Genomic DNA, 21,777 nt, shown 5'->3' with positions numbered 1-21,777 from the left:
GGGATGCTGAAAGATTTGGGATGTCTGTGTGCACAGCTTCAGAATTTAAGATTTAGTTAGTGTGGGTCGTTTCATTGTAGAGACTCATTTGAGTGTGTATATCAATTTACAGTACCATCAAGGAGGAGATTGTGTTCTTGGAACAACAATGACATCAGGGGAGATATCATCTTTGTTTTTGTAGGATGTTAACTTTGAAGCCATTCAGGTGAAGACAGTTTTAGCATAGCTCCTGTTCTGGAAGGCTGGGTGTGGTTACAGAAGTTTTTAGTATAAACAGGATGGGAATAGATGGTGCATGTTCTATTCATCATCCTTAGTACTGCCTGCTTAAGAAAGGTGTAAAATTTTGTTCCTGAGTCTTCTAAAATATTCCTGGAAATGCAGATGGAGAATTTGATCTTTATGTATTGCTGCTCTAGAAGCAGTGAATGTGATTGTGCAGGAGTTGTTACATTTTTAGGCTTCAGAATAAAAGTTTTGAAAGGCTTTTAAATCAGCAGTCTATGGAAATAACTTTAGCAAAGTACAAACTGTGATAGTTAAAATGTTACTAAGCTATGGTACTTACATAGTTTGTCCTCCATTCGGTATTGATACACTGTAACTTTATATTTAGAAAGCCCATTTTGTACAAAATCTGGTTTAATTTTGTGAGGCTTGGCTCCTGTCGAAACCTTTGGTAATACCATGCTAGTTTCCAGTTATTGGTGGAGTGGGATTTGGATCAGCTCTGGGTTTGAGGGTTTTGTTTGTTTGTTTTGTTTAACTATGAGGTATGTCAATGTTGGTTTTAAAAAAAAAAAAAAAAAAAAAAATCTAAGTTTTCTGAGTTGCCATGCACAGTTTGTTGTCTTTCTGATTTTTTTTTTAATTGTTTGGTTTTTTCTGTTCCCGAGAGGCACTCCTTCTAGTAATTTTTCTTCTGTGGTTACAAGTTTCTGGAAACATTGGTTGCTGCCTGTCTTTCTGAAGTACCAGGTGTGGTGGCTTAATGCATGCGAAGCCTGGCATCCTGTTTTAGGGAGGACAGTAGTCACTGCTGGCCAGCATAATAATATTCTGGGAGTGGATTTTAACATTGAGTGAGAGGCTGTTTAAAGCAATCTATCACCTCTCTTAAATGTTTGTTTGGGTTTCTTTGCTTCTGACAGGCCTTGTCAGAAATAACAAACGTTGAACCATGGGTATGTGCAAACTTAATTCACCTCTTTCAAGAAGAAAACACAATTCCTTTTATTGCTCGGTATCGAAAAGAGCTCATCAATAATCTGGAGGCTGATGCCTTGCGAGAAGTGCAGCAAACATTGGAAGAGCTACGGTAAGTAAGTTAATGCAGGGAGGTATCTGGGGGGGAGGTAAATAACAACTGGTTGCTGCTTCTGTGTCCCTTGTTTTGGCACTTTGTACACACTGTAATTATGGAGGAATGCCTAAAGAAGGAAGATTAAAACAGAGGTAAACATACCTGATACTTTTTTTTTTTTACTGTAAGTAACAAAAAATCTGGCATTATTAATTGCCAAAGAAAAGTTAAGATCATAATTTCCCTGCAGTTTACTAAAACTGCAGAGAAAAAACCCTCTTACTAAAAGAGTAGTTTACAGGTTCTGGAGGTATGTAACCTGATTAGATGTAAGCTGCACCCTTTGAAAAAGAATCGCTAAGAATCCCTTGGCTCCCTGCATGAAGCAGCAAAGCCTCGAGTGAAGGGTATTACTTGAGGTTATAGTGTACCAGGTGGGCAAGCTAAACTCTCCCAGATCAATGCAGCAAAGAAATGATCGGCGAAGCTCGCTGCAGCAGTGGATGAGACTGCGCTCATTCCTTCTTGCTTTTGTTTGGTTATATGTTCTTGAGATGGCAAGGGAACAGACTTGCCAGCTGTTCTGTCGACATGGTGGCTTCCTCCTTGTACTCCCCACTATCCCTAAGCAAGAGGCTCTTTCCAAAGAGGGAAGGTGGCCTGAGATTTCTTGTCTGAACAAGTAATTTAATTACTAACAAATACCTTTGCTGCTTGCAAAGGTATCTTATTGAAGGTCTAAGAGTTTAATGTCTGGTATCCTGTACTTGATGCTGCAAAACTATCTTGATAGGAATTACAGCTGTAAGTTCTCATCAACATGGATTTAACTCAGGGCCTTTTTATTGGCTTCCAGACCAGTAATCCTGCAAATATATATATAGCAGTAATGACTATCAGTATGGTTTGATGATTTTTCTTAAAGCTACCGCAAGATACTTTGATACAGTTTTGAACTAATTGGAGAAAGTCATGGTTTAACCTCAGCTGGCAACTAAGCACCATGCAGCTGCTCGCTCACTCCCCACAATGGGTTGAGAGAGAGAATCAGAAGAGTAAAAGTGAGAAAACTCATGGGCTGAGATAAAGACAGTTTAATAAGTAAAGCAAAAGCCTCACATGCAAGCAAAGCAAAACAAGAAATTCATTCACTATTTCCCATCAACAGGCAGGTGTTCAGCCATCTCCAGGAAAGCAGGTAATGGTCACGTGTAACAGTTACTTCAGAAGACAAATGCCATCACTCCAAACATCCCCCCCACCTCCTTCTTCTCCCCCCAGCTTTCTATGCTGAGCATGACATCATATGGTCTGGAATATCTCTTTGGTCAGTTGGGGTCAGCTGTCCCAGCTGTGTCCCCTCCCAACTTCTTGTGCACCCCCAGCCTACTTGCTGGTGGGGTGGGGTGAGAAGCAGAAAAGACCTTGACTCTGTGTAAGCACTGCTCAGCAGTAACTAAAACATCCCTGTATTATCAACACTGTTTCCAGCATAAATCCAAAACATAGCCCCATACTAGTTACTATGAAGAAAATTAACTCTATCCCAGCCAAAACCAGCACATAGTTAGAAACTCTTTTGGATTATCAGACTTGGTTTGTTGAGGATTAGCATGAGATACAATCTTCAGGGGTTTCAGAGAGTTTCAGCAGTGTAATAAACAAGGTCACAATCAATAGCGTTTTTAATCCACCATGAAATGTGACTTAATATCAATCTCTTGCATTTTAGTACTGTTGCAAAGAAGACGCATACAATGATACAGAAGTTGAAGAAAGAAGGGAAATTATCTGGATGCCTTTTAACAGCATTATTAAATTGCAGAACTTTGGAAGAATTAGACCACGTGGTCAGTACACTAGTCTTTCTCAGGTCATCTCTAGTTTAAATGTAATCTTGCATAACTAAGTAGCGCATAATGCAGAGTACATAGCATGACTGAAATATTTCTTTGCCTTTTAATAATTGTGGGTTTTGTTTGTTTTAAGTCTGCGCCTTATAAAACTGGGAGTAAAGGCACCAAAGCCCAGAGGGCCAAGCAGCTGGGATTAGAACCTGCTGCTCTCTCCCTCCTGCAGAATCCTATGGAACTCAATCTCTTTTCTTACATTAGACCCAATACCAAAGGTAAGTGCTCTGCTTCTATGAGCAGTAATGTCCTAAATGTCTGAAAATATTTTAAAAGGGGAATTACTCCAATTGTTCTTATGTTGCTGGAAGTTATGCAACTATTTTAAATTCAACAGTTCTTTTAGCAATGTTTGGTAAGAGTTTATATTTAATGCCATGGCTCACCAACCTTTCCTATCTTTCTGTATTTTAAATGGTAATAATTCTGGTATACAAGAGGCAGAAGTCTGGAGATGTTATAGTTGGCAAGAGAGAGGGGGACTGTGCCGCATACCTGAGACCTCTCCATGGTTCTACTCTTGCTTGGATTGTTTACTGAAGATTCAACACTGATTGTACAATGGGCTTATGCTCCGTACTGAAGTAAATGTCACCTATCAAAGCATATCTTAATAAAAACTGGCCTTGGTGATTGGGAGTGAGTAGGAGAGTTTTTGTTACTGAGTGGCAGTAGGGGTTGGAGATGTAATCTCCAAAATTTTAGCAGGAGCTTTAATGACATGATTGTCACATATAGACCGCAGAATTGTGTTTCTCTGTGAATGCAGTTGTGGGTAAATCTGTAGGGGGCAATCTCTGACAATAAAATACAAAGATGGCTGCACCCTTCTGTATGGTGTTAAAATAGATATGTACTTTTCTCCTTCCCTGCCTCAACACTTACTCTTTGAATTTTAACATAAAGGTACTGAACCTCCTTAGTGAGGCTGACTCTTACTCTTCCCACTTCAGTTGTTCTTTTATTTTATTTAAATTTTGTTTATAAAATATTCCTAAGTTTGCATTGAAAATCAGTTACTAAATATTCTGATTGTTTAATTACTGCATTTTAGCATATGCTATTACTTCATACAGCGGTATATTGCAACCACGTATCTGACTATTCTGGCAGAGTCTAAAGACCCAAAAGAAAATCTTCACCGTGAAAGTTCAAATAAATTATTTAGGGTGCATTCAGAAGGAAGTGCTATTTGTTGCAGCATAAACATTTCAGTTTTTGAGAATCAGTACACCTATTTTCAATTTTGTGCTAAAAATAGCATTGCTTAGGTTTATATAATGGTTTTCATTTGAAAGACACATCAGAAATTACATATACCTATGAACTGGGTCACTTTTATCAACGTGGGAGCCAGTTTGACAACCTATATACAGCTTGAGATCAGAGTGAATTTTTTTAAAGGGATGAACCATTTGCCGTACAGAAAAGTTTTCATCAAATCTTAATATTCAGTTCTTTTAAATTCTCAGTGTTTTTAAACTTATACTAAAAATAAACTGAAATAAAAACAGCAGTTCATGTTTCAAAGCCAGATATTTGAAAGTTAAGGAAGCAGGCTCACCAGAAAACTCTCTTCTTCCTTTTAGTTGTATACATGGTCCGATATTTCTCTAATTACACAACCATGTGCTGTTTTTGCAATGGACACAGTAAAATGCTCATGTGAGTGTTGCTTGTTGAATGGGAACTTTTCAATTTTCTTTAATCCTGACTGGTTTTGGCCTATTCTATCTCATTAAAATTCTGTGCTAGAATTAAAGTAGTGTTGCCATGTACACTTTGGGTACTTCAGTGTTTCAATTCATATTCAATGTAATGCATGTTTTATAATTCCCCTTAGCTTTGTATTCTGACATGACATTACTTTTACCATGAGAAACACTAACTCATAGAGGTAAGGATCCAAATTCCACAACTTCTGATCAGCTCAGGCATTTAATAACATATTTTTATTCTCACATTTTTGTTTTTCTTTCTGGCAGGTAAATTTAGCTTCCCCTTCTTAAAGGGCAAGATTAATTTTCTGTAGTGTGTAACTGTAACCCAATCAGAAGCAGGGGTCTGGATTCAATACAAATACTAGTTTTTAGAGCTATGCAGTTTTTTTAAAATGGTGTTGTTAAAGCTCTTTCAAGATATTGGTAGTCCATCAGATAGCAGACTGAAAAATAATGTGTGTTGAAGGAGACAAAGCTGCATCTGCCAGCTCTAAGATTATTCCTTTTTGCTCTGAGGCATTTGTTACTGACCGTTGCTAGAAACAGGTTAGCTATATGGATTTAAAATACAAGATGTCAGTTTTATTTCATTACCTTCTGGTTCTGGTCCAATTCAGCCTCTGTGCTAAGGAGAATACTGTGCTACCTCTTCTGATCTGTTGAAGCGAGGGATGGTTCTGTGTGTTGGAAAGCTGAATGATTCTGTTATCAGCTCTCTAGAATACTTAGTCTATGGAGACATTTTGTAACTTCACTGTTTGAACAGTGTTCGTGGGAGAGGATGAGGGTACCCTGATCTCAGAAGTGTTATTGCAAACTCCTGCTACAAACCAGTGGAAATACAAATCTATTGCACAGAGAAGAGACAGGATTGCCTGTAAAGATGTTAGGCAGTTTAACCCCAGCCAGCAACTAAGCACCACGCAGCTGCTCACTCGCTCCCCCCCATCCAGTGGGATGGGGGAGAAAATCGGGAAAAAGGAGTAAAACTCCTGGGTTGAGATAAGAACAGTTTAATAGAACAGAAAAGAAGAAACTAATAATGATAATACTAATAAAATGACAACAGTAGTAATAAAAGGATTGGAATGTACAAATTATGCGCAGGGCAATTGCTCACCACCCGCCGACTGACACCCAGCCAGTCCCCGAGCGGCGATTCCCTGCCCCCACTTCCCAGTTCCTATATTAGATGGGATGTCACATGGTATGGAATACACCCTTGGCCAGTTTGGATCAGGTGCCCTGGCTGGGCATGAGAAGCTGAAAAATCCTTGACTCTAGTCTAAACACTACTGAGCAACAACTGAAAACATCAGTGTTATCAACATTCTTCACATACTGAACTCAAAACATAGCACCGTACCAGCTACTAGGAAGACAGTTAACTCTATCCCAGCTGAAACCAGGACACCATATCAGTAGCAAACCATGTAGACTTCTGCTGCAATTACTCATTTTATTACAACCTCAAAAATTATACTTGAATATCCCATTTTACTATTGTAAATAATTAATTTGCATCATAAATATCAAGATCTGTTAGCATCAAAGTAAAAAAAAAATTTCCCTCATTTTATTGTCTTTTTGACTTATACTGCACTGGTCACTTTAGGCTCATTAAAAATATCATGGTTTCAGATGTTTTGGTAAGGATGCTTAGTTAGTAAAAAAATTGTAATGAAGTAGGATTCTTCACTGAAACCCCAGCAAATCAGTCAGATAACTTGCATCAATTTTCTTTCAGCTTCTATATATTTTCTTAGTAGTTGTATAAAGTAATTTTTCATGTTAGGTTTTTTATAATTATTAACTTTTTTCCTCTAAGGACTTTCCACTATCCGGGAAGTAGAGGCTGGAGTACAGCATATTTTAGCTGACATCTTCGCTAAAGATAAAGATACACTGGATTTTATCAGGAAATTGTAAGTTTGACTCTTACTTTCTAGCCTTTCCTGGTTACATGGTAAGATTCAGTCTCCTAGTGTGCAGATACATAACTAACTTTTTTTAATGATGTGAAAACATTGTCACCATGTTATTGATTTAGGTCCATTTCTTCACGTGTGCTGGAGGTACATTCTTTAGCCTTTCACTCCATCTGGGTATCAGTGGAGGAGAGATCTGCTGTGAGCATGGCATGATGCTGTGACTCCCAAAGACTGAAAAATTCTTTGTGGCTCTGCACCATATAGAGCCGATCTCCCTTGCAGTTAGTGATCTGTAAGTGAAAGCTTTCTCTCCTTGTACTTTCTTCAAGCTGTAACTTTTCACAGGTGCATCTGCTTAAGCTATTGCTCCAATATTTATTGCTTGACACCAGTCAGTTTAACTAGTGTGCAGTGATGATTGATTTTGGCATTGGTAGTCAATAAGGCAAATAAATATTACTGTTTTTAAAGCAGGAGTTACTGATCCTTTGACTGTGTTAGCTGGATTTAAGTTTTTTTACATTACATAATGACTTCAAGGTTGTCATGTCCGGGAGTTGGTGTAACAGAGTAATAGTTGCTTGTTATTTTTTTCTTCTGCTGTGTACCACTGGGGACAGAGAACAGGGTTATCAAAGAACAGATGCTGCCTTAAGAGCATGCAGTGTTGGTTTGAATCAGCTCAGTTCTGTTTAGTTGACCCTCGTTTGCTGTTTATTGTGAGTAATGGCTAACTTAATCAAAAGGCTAGAGCACAGCAATGTGATAATTTTAATGAAGGGGTTGTTTTTTAAAGGATGGGCTGTCACTACCAGACTATCACTTTCATTCTTTTGACTACTGTTTGATCCCTGTTACTCCTAAAAATAATGAAAACTTTTATGGGTATTAAGTGCTCAAAGCAAGGAATTAATTCTGTGGCTGGATAGGTTCAAGAGAGGTATGGCATTTGTATAAAATTGGTAACTACTATAACTTTTTTGCAACTTCCCAAAATTTGTTGTGTGAAGTTGAACCAATAACTGACCAAACCAAAGTGCAGATGGTGGCTTTTGAGTATCCATTCCTTTCAGGAGAAGGACTGTCTTCAGTTTTTTTCTGAGGCCTACTTGAATTTCTTCTCTTGGTATGTTCCAGTCAGTATATGTTATGTCAGTGTCAGCATTAAGATATGTCATACACTTCTGCAGGTAATCAGAGTTAACGTAACTTGTAATTGGGCACACTCCAAACTTTATTTTTATTTAATACAAGCAGTAATGACTTGTTACAAGTTTCATGCTAAAATGCCTTACTAATTTGGGGTTTTTTTATTCAGATGTCAGCAAAGGTACATTTGTATCCAGTCAGCCTTGGCAAAAGTGTCATCCAAAAGCGGAAATGAAAAAGATATCGATAAATTCCAACTGTACCATGAGTTTTCTTGTAATATAAAGAACATTCAGCATCATCAGGTACACTAACAAATTTGTATTTTTTTCTTAGAATTTTAACTATAGCAAAGGTGGCCTTGCTTTTGAATTTGGTTGCTTAAAACTGATTCTAAAGATACTTGGGTTTGCTTTTCAGGTATCAAAGATAACAGAGACTTTCAAATTCTTGGAACGCAGGACTAAGCTGTTAATCTCTGTCTTAAGAAACTGAGCTAAGGACTGTTCATTAATTAATTTTCATTAAACAAGTATTTATAATGATTTATGTATCAGAGATTTCAATACTGGTGTGATTTATTTTCAGCGTGTCGCGCCCTCCCTCCCTTCTCCCCGTGACAAGTGCATAGCAAGTGTTAACAGGAGGGGGATAAAGGCTAAGAGGTAATTTATGGTCTGTAGGGGTGAGACTGTGGTAGTAGTGCCGTAGTAGTGGAAGCTGCTTGGTTGGAGTATAAGTATTTAAAGCAAATTTGGATAAACTTATTCTTTGTTTCTTCTGGATGTTTGCTGCAGCACTGAGTCAAGAGTGCTCTGAGCCATTTGATGCTAAACCCTTCAGGTGAAACTGGGGAGAAGTATCAGGGAAAGATCCAGAAAAATGAAATTGAAGGTGACCTACAAAAGCAGCTCAGGGGAACATCCCATGCACTACCCCAAAAATGGGTTTGTTTTGCAAGTCGTCAGTATTCCCTTCTGTGAAGCATCTTTGGTTAACCAGAGCCCCGAGCCTAGACCTATATGACTAGAAAAAGAAATGAGGAATGAAGCGAACTTACTAGCTGATGAGAAGCTGAAGACTTGATAGCTAGGCTGCCCCTCTTACTGAAGTTCAAAGGCGCGATGCACTTGATGTAACTGTCAAGACCTTTGCGTTCGTTCATAACTAATCACCAAGTGAATTGCCTCTTGTTTTGGTCACAATTACCTAGCTTTAAAAAAAAAAACCCCACACAAAACCCCAAACAAAAACCCAAAACCCAAACCAAAACAAAAAAACACACAAAAAAGACTGTTAGCTACTTCTGACCAGAAATGTCCTTTTTCTTTAAGAAGGCCTTATTCTACAGAAGAATGCTTTTCCTTTTATGATATGCTCTCATTTTCTCTCTGCTTTCTATTTTAAAAGTGTGATGTTTTGAATTAATAAGGGATTTTCTTGCATGTCTTGAATTTATTACAAAAAAATATTTCATAATGTGTATGGGCTAATTTTAACACCACCCCCCCCAAATGGATGGTGTTAGGGGAAAGACTAAATAACTACATGTGATTTGAATAGACAGGCCTTCTGGAAATGTTTAAAGAGGTACCTGTAGTTGTTCTCTTAGTAAATGTTCATACTTATTGCAGTATTTATATCAGTAATTATTTGGTGAAAACTTGCTTCTAGAGGGTCTAGAAAAGTCAATAGAGTGATCTAAGACTATTGTGGTGACATAGCAAAGATTTGTAGATTCATCAGGAGATTTAAGTGTTGTGCTGTATGGATTTTTTGTTTGGGTGCTTTAATGTTGAATGAGTACTTTGGCTGTCAAAGACTGTTTAGTTTCTGCTGCACTGAGAGTGATTAACACTGAGATATGCAACATTGGGTGTACAGGTGTTTCCTGAGATGGGGTATGATTTACTTCTTGTCCTTTTTTTCTGTTTTACATAAGGAAAACTGTTGCTTAGCTAGAGCCAGGGCTAGAAACCAGACTTCCCAAACCCGGCCAGCACTCTGACCATGTGGCTGCACTGTTTCTTGTCCAGGATGTGTCCTTAGTTTGTCTGTTTGATGTTAAGATTAACTCGATCTGTTTTGGTTTATTTCTCCTTGTGTCTGTCACTAACCTTAATGCCTCTTCCCATTCTGGCTCTCCAGTGAAGTAATAACCGTTGTTCTTGCAGCTGGTAATCCTGTAATCACAAGATGGTTTTGCACTCTTGCATGCTGTCTTTCATCTGTATATTACTGCTATTGACTAGTCTAACACATTTAATATTTCTATATCATGAATCTTAAGTCTGAGTTGTTTGTGCTTCACTGAGGTTTCAGGGCCCAAGGTATGTCATGGCTCTTTTGTACTAGTCGAGGAAAAATTGCATTTTATGATCATCTGCGACGTGTGGTTTGCACAGTTCCCTGTTTTGTAAAAATACTGTAACTTCTCATTTCTGTTGATTTTTTTGGCTCTTCGTTAGCTTTGTTAGTTTTCCAGTTCCTTTCTTTGTTTCTCTTTTGTGTTTTGATGAGGAAATAAGGAAAGAAATAGTGTTTTCTTTATCTACCATCTCTTCCTTAAACTTAAACCCTACTATTGTACTTTCAAAAGTCTTTCTCATAACCTTCAATTTCTTTATTACCTGACCTGCTGATGCAAATTATCATTTTTTTTCTCTTTTATTTTCTTGGGTTATAACCATCCTTTTTACTACCTAAAATCTCTAGTTTCTCCTTCACGTAAGACTTTGAAGAAATACTTCTTTTCTTCATAGAAAAAGCTGGTTAAAAATGCGTTCTTGAATGTGCTTTGGGAGAGGTGTAGATGTCTTCAAGTGAAGAAATTCTCTGGTTTGGTTCAGGATTTTTAAAAGAAGCTTATACCTAAAAAAGATATAGGGAAGCCTGAAACTCAGAGGGATTTATAAAATTTACTAATCCCCTAGGACCGCAGGTTAAATAGCTGTGTTTGAAGAACACTCGCAAAATTAACTGTTTTGAAGACATTCTCTGCTCCTCTCGTGGCTGTGCACAGGCAAGTTTTCTCAATGCGTTTAGCTAGAGGCAAAAGTAGAAGTCAGCTTTGAATCACCTCTTTGCAGAGTTGCAAATAAAGGATTCCATAAAATACTGCACTGGTCATCACCTGAGTATGGAAGTGCTAGTAATCTTAAAGGTCTGTGTACAACCCTAACTCTGCTCTAGCTTACATATAAGTAAAGGGGATGGGCAGTAGACTAGCATGTTACCTGTAAGAGAGTAAGCTGTGTCTTTATGACCAAAGCATTTGTAGCCATAAGCATGCCTTGCAGTGTGTATTACAATGAGGTAAACTGATGTGCAGTAAGCTGCAGCTTGGTTCTGCAGTTCTGCAGCTGTTGTTGCACACACTGTATAGTTCTGGGTTACTTTCTGTGCCATTTTCGTTTTGTGTGTTGAGGTATGCCATGAAATAATCAGGACTGGCGTGGAGTGATCACGTTTGACTAAAAAAGTTAAAATACTGAATGTGAAATGAGGAAAAAAAACCTGTTTAAAAAGCCTGACTCCAGATTTTGACATGGTCGGATACCTGTGGGTGTTTCCAGCTGGAACATATTGCTGTCGGGAGGTTCAGCCACAGTTCCTTCCTTTGGCAGCGAGGCAAACCTAACTGGACTCTTTTAGGATGTAGTTGGGTAGCTATACCAACACTGTCATAACTAAGGAAAAAATCTTTCTAGAGTTTATTTGAATTTTTGATTAATTGTAAACAGTTCAGTGTTTGCATATGCCTTGGGGTTGCTTTCCTGTATTTGGACATGACTGAATTGGTGGAAGGAAAAGAATTCATGAATAAAGTGTAATGTTTGAGGCAAGTGCTCTATTTTCAATCTCATACTTATAAAGGAATTGGAAATTAAAGTCCTTGCAAAAGATAGAAAACTTATTCAGTGAGTCTAAGTAAATCTGCAACATGGAAGAGAGCTGTGCAAAATGAAGGATGTTGTATTTTTCTGATAAACAGAATACGGTTTGATGAATCTTGTGACTAGATCAAATTATTGTTCTTACTTTCTCTGAAAAAATGTATGTTGTTTTTATTAACCCTTCCCCTGGATCTGTTCCAGTCTTACATAAAAACAGTCTTTTTCCAGAACTGAAAGATTGCTTTGTGTCTAGAATAGCCAGATTTTAACCTGTTATTTAAAAAAAACCAAACCAAAACAACCTTTATTAAATTAGAGGGAGAAATCAACTAATTACTTTCATAATCGAGCATTTCTTGGATGATAATTCTTCTCTGAATGCATGTCACGTAACAGGATAGGCAGATTATTTAAGAATAAAAATGTAAATAATATTAGTGATTGCAATACAGCTGATTTAAGTTCAGGCGACTGACACATTCTGCAGACGGAGTGCCAGGAAACAAAATGTGATGCAAATATTGACCCCGCTAACAGCGTGCTGAATGATGACATTATAATTCTATCAGATACATTCTCTGTCGTGAGCATCATTTTGCTTTCATTTTAGTTTGACATTTAACTTTCTCTCTTTTTTAGAAATAAACCCAGAATAAACATGAAAGCATTTGATTTGTTAAAATGTGTCTTTCTAATCTCTACATGAAAACATTTGCTTTGGCAGTCAAGGTACCAGATGCTATAATATTTCACATGCAATCTTTATTATTAGCTTTGTTGTTCAATGATATGTCAGGCCTGGTATGTCACAGGAGCAGTAAGGCTGAGGAATATAAATTGGTACTATGTCCTGGAGTCATTTTAAACCATTGTATTTAACATATGTGACATGTCTGAGTTAGCTAGTGATTGAATTAAAGTTCATGATTGACACAGAATGCTCTGTTGTGACAGTGCTCAGGGCCTGCTACATATAGCAACATGTGTAGTCATACAGGAATGTCAACTTCTAGCAGTTTTTTTTTTTATTTTTGCACTTTAAAGTATTTTGGAAGGGAAAATGAAATCTAAAGACGTGTGGTTTTTATTTGTAGCTGCTTCTATTATTCTGTTTCTGAAATCCCTTGGCCAGTGAGTTTTCTTCGTGTTATAAGGCCTGCTTCAGGTGAACTTTCGATGTCTTCATAGTGAGATTAGACTAGTAGATACCCACCAGTATACTCCAGGATCCACCAGTCGTATTGTGATCCTGGTTTTAAATGTAGAGCCACAGACTTGTGTCTGAAATTGAACTCTGTATGTGGATAGCACATGTGCAACCAGATTTAGCTTTAGGTCGTGAATATGCAGTTGTGTACCCAAGACTCTGCCAGAAATATGTGCATATGTTTTAAAGCTGGAATGTTAATACTAATGTAAAGAGTGTATCTACAATATTTTCTGCTATTTATGAACTAGGCTTGGATAACTCTAAATTCATCATCTTTCAAATTAAGCTGATTACCTTTGGGTCACAAGTTCTGATTCGTAATTGATTTTAAATTTTGATTGATCTCAGGAAGAAAAACGAAGCCTGAATCACAGGACTTTTTCCCTTTCTGATCTCTAGTTCTGATTGGAATCACTTTTCAGTTCATTTCTTGAGGGGTTTTTTGGGTTATTAAACAAGATTATTCCAACAGCTAAATTCATTCTGACTTGTAATACAAGTATATTTAAGATAAACTGGATCTTGAGATTGCAGACTCCAGGAAAAATGTATGATTTGTTAGGCCATGGCATGATTTAATAAGTGTTTTAAGTTGTGGATGTTATCTGTATATGCTAGTACTTTGTGAACTGATTTACTGTACCACCATCATTATTTGCTACAGAATGTCAAGCAAGTGCATACAAAAATGTTGATAAGTTTATCTTTTGGATATTTTGTGTGTCATCTGTCTCTGCCATTTATGTTTGCACTCAGATTCTGGCCATTAACCGAGGGGAAAATCTGAAGATCCTGACAGTGAAGGTCAACATTCCTGACGGGGTGAAGAATGAATTCTGTTGGTGGTGTGTCAATGAAAGGTCTGCATGGCTACATATTCTTACAGAAATCTTTTTTTTTTTTTCTTTTTTTCTATAGACAGCTGCATACTGAAATGTACCTCACATGTCTTGTTACATTAAGAGAACAATTTAAACAAATAATTATTAAATTAGATTAAATTAGTAAGTGGGTAATTCTTATTCTGTATTCCAACTGCTGTAGCATTATGCTAAAAAAATCATGCCTTTGGCCCTATTTGGGGAGTTCTGGCAGCATTCTTCAAGAAATTGAATTTTTTAAAAAATATGTGAAGGATGATGAAATGTGAATACATTTTCAAATTGTAATATGCATCACATCCAGTAGTCTTTAGTGAAAGGAATTTGTAGAATCCAGTAGAATATACTTCTAAAAATAACTTCATATGCTTGACTGCAATGATTAAAGAGGGCTACCTCAGATTTTAGATCAGTGAAGTACATAACTTTGAGTTTCACAAATGTAAGGAATTGCACGTTTAAAAAATGTATTGAATTTAGTAGACAAACCTAAATGTGGCTGTCTTCAATCAATGATTCTCAAATATCATGTGACCTGAATCTTGCGTTTTGATGTCTGGCTAAGGTAGAAAACTGGGCTCTAAATTTTGGGTGATTCTTTTATTTCTTATGGATTTGCTCTTACAGGTTGCTTTTTTTTAAGCCTGCAGTGAGATGTTTAGTGTTGCATGATTTTGAGGGGTTTTTGCAAAAATTTAGGGTAAATATATGTTGGTTTGTGCAATATGTCTGCCAGTCTTTCTTGGAAATTGTACCTTGATGTCCACTGTTGGAGAATATTGTGATCCAAACTGTGCATCTTCCTTGCACATATAAAAGACAGGTTTTTCTTTCTCAATAGTTTCAGATATTGGGCATTATTCTGAGGATGTCTTAGAAACTCCTACCTTTGCATCCTAAAACTGAATAACCAAAAGGAGGAAAAAAGATAAGAAAAGATGCACTTTTTAAAAGTATAAAATTGTATACTGTGATGCTGCTTTAGCCTGTATTTTTCTTCTACACCAAGTCCAAGAAAGGGATGTTGTAAAATGTTCCTTTTCACTGTAGAAATTTAATAGTTCTGCTTCCAACACTGAAGTCTCTGAAAGACTTAAACTATTGTTTGGCCAGATAATGTAATATGATCTAGGACTAATAGTAAGTAACTTTTTTTTTTTTTTCCCCAGGAAAGTATCAGAATTCATAAAGACACCTAAGTTTCCTTATAGTTTTAATACCTGTAATAGAATTTCTGTCCTCCCCCCAACATATATATTCTGTAGGCAGAACATATCTGTCAGTCTTGCTTTTACTGTGTCTATGACATAATTTGAAGCACTGTGAGCCACAGATAATGGAACAGCTTGTCACTGCTACACAAATGAAAGTGGGATGTAAATTGAGATATTTTTGGTTGATTACACTTTTGTGAGTCATCCTGACATAAAAAGAATATTGACCTTGGAAACGGAACTACTTATTAATACTTAGCATTCATGAGGCTATATATGCTTATGGCTTTTTACTATTTAAGGACAACTTCTCCACCATCAGAAAACTTCAAAAGGAATGATTTCAGTAGATCTTGGTGCATTAACGTCTAGGACAGATTCTAATCTTCCTCATTAGATTGATAACTGTGTTACCAAATCGACAAATAGTGAATACGTATTCTGCCCTGCAAGCTTGGAAATGACTGTTCAAGGGTGGGAGTTGCATTATTTTCATTACATCTATTTACTGGTGAGAGCAGGTTAAGAACTTTTGAGACAAGGATTTCAAAACTTTGCAAAGGTGTTAACTAATTTACTGAAGGTCACACACAAAATCAATTGCAGAATCAGAAATGCCATGTTGCTACAGAGTTTGGCCAGTATTCTAGCCACAAAACACCTACTGCCTATTGAATTAGCAAATATACTGACCTTTATGTGTTCTTCTGAGGCAAATTTTTTTTTTAGCATTAAATGCCCCTGCGATGGAATGTGGGCTTGGAAGACTGGAGTTCATTATTGCACTGAGCTCCATGAAAATGCTCTCCAAGATGACTGTATTTTCTTTGCAAGTTCAGAATAATTATTAGCCTGTAGAGGCATCTAGATTTCCTTGAAATTCAGATTTGTGCTGAAAACTCAGGAATATCCTTATGCCTGGCCCTATGGATTGTATTTTTCCCTAGAAGATGGTATCTCTGTGGTTGGACAGTGAACTTAGCTCCATTAACACTAAAACTGCACTGGTCCCAAAGACTTAGTTGTGAGGTGGGACGTGGAAAAAGGATCAATGAGAAACAGCCTGAGAGGGGCTGCTTAGCTGGCTTTGAGTGTAAAACCAACATGGAGGAGTTCCTTGGGAAGGGGTGAGAGTTTGTTCCAAAGTGGGATTGCAGCCTTGAAAATGAAGTTCAGTGTTTGACAATGTTTTCAGTTTTCAGACAAAATTCTCAAATCCTGTGTCAAGTCTATGGTACAGGCCTTAAAGGCATGCTTTGTTTGTGGTTACCAACTTGGTACAAGTTTCATATAATGTTTTGGAGGAAAACAAAACTCTGCTTTTTGTGCTTCAAGTTTAAAAGCCTAGCTGTGCTTTTCCTGGAACAGTTGTTACTTAATACTAGTGGTTCTTAAGATGGGCTATGTTATTTCTGTTGATGCATAGTTTCACCCTATGAGGTGTATCAGTAGTCTAAGCCATTTACGCTTATGGTGGTCCCTGTTGTGAGCACATGCATGTGGAGAGCTGATGAACAGAGTAAGATGGTATTATTTATATGGAGTTTTTCTAAATAGGACTGCATTTAAAGGGCTTCAAGAGTCAGCTCTTGATTATTTAATCTTGATTATTTAATCAAGAAATAGCTGTTCTTAAAGGGAAGATTAACTAGGCTTTGATGATCTTTAAAATTATACACACATGCTTTTGCTTTGTTTTCTGCAGTGAAGTGGTTTTTTTCTCTTTCCTCATGAAGTATTGGTATGATTAAAATGCAGTATTTTCTATGATTGAACTTACTGTTTGGATATTTTTGCATTTGTAGCGATTCTAGGATTTCTAGTAGAATGTAGCCTGCATAATTTTTACTTGTATCTAGGCAGGTAATAAAAATATCTGCTGTGAAAAACTATTTACAGAGAAAAGGTTTGCTAACTAGCTTTAATGGATGGAAGTGGGGGGAAACAGCTGTCACGTTTCCAAATTAATTGTTATTTGTGCTGAGGATACTTTCTGAGGGAGTGTAGTCATACTTGCCACCTGTGAAAACTTCATGTTTATAGAATTGGATGGCAATAAGGAGGTTTAAAACCTCTGCCAGTTTTATGTAGGTATGGAAAGAGTCTCTAGTTACAAATAAGTATAATAGAACTGTTTGCAAAAACTGTTAGCAAAGTGATGAGGTCATGTGGCTAGGCACTCACAACTCTGGATGTTGTAAAACTAAATGGTAAGCTTAATTCTGCTCCCATGTCTGTCTGCGTTAATGCAGTGTTGACTTGATCACGCATTTCTCAGCTATTATATGTGCAGACACTTAGGAAAGCTGTTTCAGGAAATTTTATGTCCCCTTAAACAACTGAAAAGCTGTCTAGGTAGAAGCAATTTGGGATTCTCGGTATTTCTGAGAGTGCAGGTAAACAAGGTCAAAAGTAAAATTCAGTCCTGTTTTTGCCTTGGCCTGCACCTGGACACATTATTAAATGGCCATAATTCTATCATGTTGCATTTAAAAAAACCCCAACCAACCAAACAAAAAACTTTTACAAAACTTGCCCAGACATATTAAAAAATATGTATGTATCTCACTTTGCAGTTAGGGACCCAGGCATGGAAAAAAATACACTAAATGAAGAAAACTCTGAATGTTATCAATATTTTTAAAAGAAACAAAAAGCAGGTGGACTGTAATAGAAAATGTACACAGTCTTTAATGCTGTTTGAGTATAATCTGGCTGCGTCTTCTCAATCTTTTGCCCTTCTCACTGCGTGGACCATCTCAGTGAGTCAGTTTTGCTTGTTCAAGGACTTGCCCCCCTCTCCGGTAATGTGACCCAGAGCAAAAAGATCAATGGAATAAATATCTAGGATCTCTTTTCTGGGGAGCTTTGAAACTGAGGTGTATTTTAGGACAAAATTTGAAGTAATTGTCATTACAGCTATGACCACTGTGCAGAGTCTCCGTAGAAGAAGGAATGCTCCAAAGAGTTTGGCTTAGAAAATGTTGGGAAATAGTCTTGTGTTTATTTGGTATTGTTCATTTCATTTTCCCTTTTGCTAGAATATTATTTGCATTTTAAATATATCAGCAACAGGTAAAAGAGAAAAATCATTTGCAAATTCTTTGGGTTTTGTTGGTTTTGGATTTTTAAGGACTGCTGCAAAATTGGTAGACTTCATTTTGAGTTTGACTAGAGATACTCAAAGCATTCCAAATGAAATTTGAATTGGGTTTCATTAACTGATATTAGTTTAGTTCTTAAATATCTGTCTGGACACAGTCCCCTTACATCAGTAGCTCTGCAGTGACACACACAGAGGATGCTTAGTCATTTTTTTAATGTATCGAGGAATAGCAAATGATGCAACCCTACTGGTAACAGGGAGCCAAGTTCTTCATTCAGTTGTGGTAAGCTTTGACTTCTCAAAGCGAAGAGTAACATTTTTTATATTTTCTTTAAAACATAAAATATGATTGCATTCTAATACCTAACAAAAAAAGATAAAAGATAGGCCTTGTCCCTTGTCTGATAGTAAAACCATGAACAACTTCTCATTCCATTCATATTTGAAGCTATGATTTCATTGCCTAATTATTGTAGTAATTCTGCCGTTTGCAGGACATTACAGTCAATATAGAAGTCTTTTTTTGAAAATTCCATTTTTATTTGAGTTTTTGTGTATGTTCTTAAAATATTTTTTGGTTTTTTTTTTCTATTCTTTTGCAGATGGAGACCAAAACAATTTTTAAAACCAGAATTAATGAGGATACTACGGAATTCAGTAGAGGATGCATATAAACGCCTTATATATCCTCTCCTCTGTAGAGAATTCAGGTAAGCCCAGAATGAATGTCTATTTTCATACTACCAATTTCTTAACAATTCTCTCTCCAACTTTTTATTAGAATGTCTTTTATCCATTTGAAAATATCAGCATGTTTTAATCCTCTGTGCTTACAGAAGGAACGAGCTATGTAGTCTTGGTTCTGTAGATATAATTTGTGACCCTATCCAGTTTAGGCTACAGTAGAGAAATGATCTTTCTGTGACGACTTTTTACATGATTACATATTGGTTGCTTGTACATTTATCTAATAAAGTACAGTTTAGATCTACATTAGCATAATAGTTGTATCTTCATCCTTGTAGTAGTACAAATGGTTATGTCGCTTAATCTTCCCAGCATCTCTTCATGTCACAGCAATAGTGCTGTCAGTGACGTTGACGTTGTTCTGATTCCTCTTTTACCTGTCTGAAAGAAACCACCAAAGTTGGTGGTTGAAAATGTCCTTCATGTTTGTCATCTGTGCTTTGTGGTGAACAAATTAGTCATAGTGTTAGTCTGATACCGTTTTGTGGGTATTGTGATGGCTCTAGAGAATTCAGTAAACTTATTTTGGGTGATACTGTAGTGATGTCATCAGACAAAGAGTCACTTGTAAGATCTGTAACATTGTTCTAAATTTAAAGGAAATGTAAAACTTACTGTCAAAGTAACATTAATTAAATAGGGTATTTTCATGGTAGTATAGGAGTTTACCACATAATTGAAATTATTTAATATGTCAAAAAGTCTACATTCTAAAAGCATTACCTTCTAATGGCTAACAGTACCTGAATACAAGAGAAGCTCCCCAAAGCATAACATGTTTGATTCTGGCAAGGCTTTCTGATATGTGACCTAAATTTTAATACCTCTTTTGAGGTAGTTCAAATGGAGTTTATCAAAGAGACCCTGTTTCTTGGACCAAAAATATTGAAATTACTTGTATCAAAATTACATGTGTTCGTTATTCATTACCTAAAATCAGCAACCACATTCTGAAATGTAGTTCTTCTGTACCTGCCTGGCTGTGGTCTTATGTTTCTGTTCAAATTGGAGTTGTTTTCCTGGCACTTCTTTTCCTGAGCATCATTGGCTGGGTATTCTATGTTCTTCCCTTCTGAAAAGAACTGTCAGCTAAAATCTTCAACAGCAGATATTGCTAATAACTTTTGGGTTTCTTCACTGCAGTATGTTGTGTTTGCTCATTACTTTGCAAGCAGGATTGCTTCATCTCTTTTGGTTAGCGACCATGTTTTTTGCTACTGTGAATTTCACATATTTTTGAAAGTGCTGGGTTCACTTTTTTTTTTGTGATCACTGTACATGTAGCTACTTTAGGGGAGGCACTGTGTCTATTGTTTGGCCAAAATGATGAACATCTCATGATGGTGTGTCAAACTGTTGGCTTCTGTCACATGAGTGTGAAAGTAGTTCTCATTCCTAGCCTTCTCTACAATTAAACTCTTCTGAATAAAGAAAAAAAGACTTACCTTTTAATGGGGTTTGGTTTTATCATAAGCAAACTGACAAAAGCGTTCTTCAACACTCTTTTATTGTGTTTTTGCTTTGTGGTTCCTGCCACAGGACTGTTGTGGCCTGTGTGTTGTGTATAATACTGAGGGCTGCTGCAGCAGTAGGTTGCTGAAGGTTTTCTGTTCTCTTAATTAAAAAAAAAGCTTCATTCCCTGCTCCTTCCTAGATGTAGCTCACAAGTCATAAATGCAATGAATACAAAGCTTGTTGCCTGTTCCTGAGTGGATGTCTGCTTATGTTTTTAGTCTTTGTGATAATTTTGCATGATTGGTGGTATCTGGTTAGGAAAAGCTGAAACATCTCCTATAGAGAGGAATGCAAAGCACCTGCCAGTAGTATTCCTGGTCCATGACCACTTAACCCTTATCCTTTTTTTTTTTTTTTTTTCTCCTCTTTCCGCCCACACCAGAAGCTGATTTTTAGGACTCTTGCAAAGGGCTGCTAAAGTATTCAATATCTCCTTTTAGCATTAATATTTCCAACCTCCACCCCCCACTGTTCTCTTTTTCTTTTCTTTTTATTATCATTAAATGTTGGAACAGAAAGTTTCCAAGGGTATATTGAAATTTCTGGTGCCTCTAGTGATCAGAAGAATGAAACTTGCCAGCAAGACAGTTACCTTATTTATTGTTTAATTTCCTTTCTTCCACTCTGTCAGATACCATCACTTCTTGTATCTGGTATAATAATGTCCAGTGTTGCTTTTGGCTCTTTGAAATACATTTTATTTTGTTGCAGTACTGCATGGAATGATTCCATCAGGATTTGATGAAAGTGGTGTGGCACAGACATATTTTTTAATGGATAATCCTTTCCTAATTTTCCATGCTTTTTCGAAGTGAGTGCTTTCTCTCCTCTGTCTTCAGGGACACAAACATTTCTCTGTATATCTTGTTTCGCACCTGAAGCTAGTTTGCAGATATTTTTCCACGGAAAGGATTGCCTCTCAGACTGTATATGGAAGTGGGGAGTTTTAAATCTCAATTTAAATACTGACTCTTATAACATTGAATATAGAAGCTAGTAGGTCATGATTAGGTTATTTGCTTTTATTACAATATACCTGTTAGTGATACACAGTCTTGAGTGCTTCATAGACTTCAAGGGAGGGGCTTGAAATTCTGACTTGGTTGGTACTTTTTCATAAAGTAGCAACTGACTTTTTTTTTTTTTTTTTTTTTTTTACAAAATAACCATTCCTCTTGTGCTTAGAGAGGA

The 21,777-nt window shown here is 36.8% G+C and overlaps 1 protein-coding gene across 5 annotated transcripts in view; it reads left to right on the top strand.

Annotated features, from left to right (window-relative positions):
• Positions 1 to 21,777, top strand: part of SRBD1 (S1 RNA binding domain 1) — a 135,349-nt gene that overhangs the window by 10,041 nt on the left and 103,531 nt on the right. For all 5 annotated transcript variants that reach the window (XM_069800303.1, XM_069800305.1, XM_069800304.1 and 2 more), the window contains 7 exons: positions 1,155 to 1,321; positions 3,039 to 3,156; positions 3,296 to 3,434; positions 6,766 to 6,862; positions 8,187 to 8,322; positions 13,880 to 13,983; positions 18,927 to 19,034. In XM_069800303.1, coding sequence (XP_069656404.1) covers positions 1,155 to 1,321; positions 3,039 to 3,156; positions 3,296 to 3,434; positions 6,766 to 6,862; positions 8,187 to 8,322; positions 13,880 to 13,983; positions 18,927 to 19,034 — 869 coding nt within the window. The remainder of the gene's footprint in view (positions 1 to 1,154; positions 1,322 to 3,038; positions 3,157 to 3,295; positions 3,435 to 6,765; positions 6,863 to 8,186; positions 8,323 to 13,879; positions 13,984 to 18,926; positions 19,035 to 21,777) is intronic.

The sequence above is a fragment of the Haliaeetus albicilla genome, chromosome 13 (assembly GCF_947461875.1).
Source record: "Haliaeetus albicilla chromosome 13, bHalAlb1.1, whole genome shotgun sequence".
NCBI lineage: Eukaryota > Metazoa > Chordata > Aves > Accipitriformes > Accipitridae > Haliaeetus > Haliaeetus albicilla.
The sequence above is the reverse complement of the archived record's forward strand: the minus strand, read 5'-3'. Positions and strand labels throughout refer to the sequence as shown.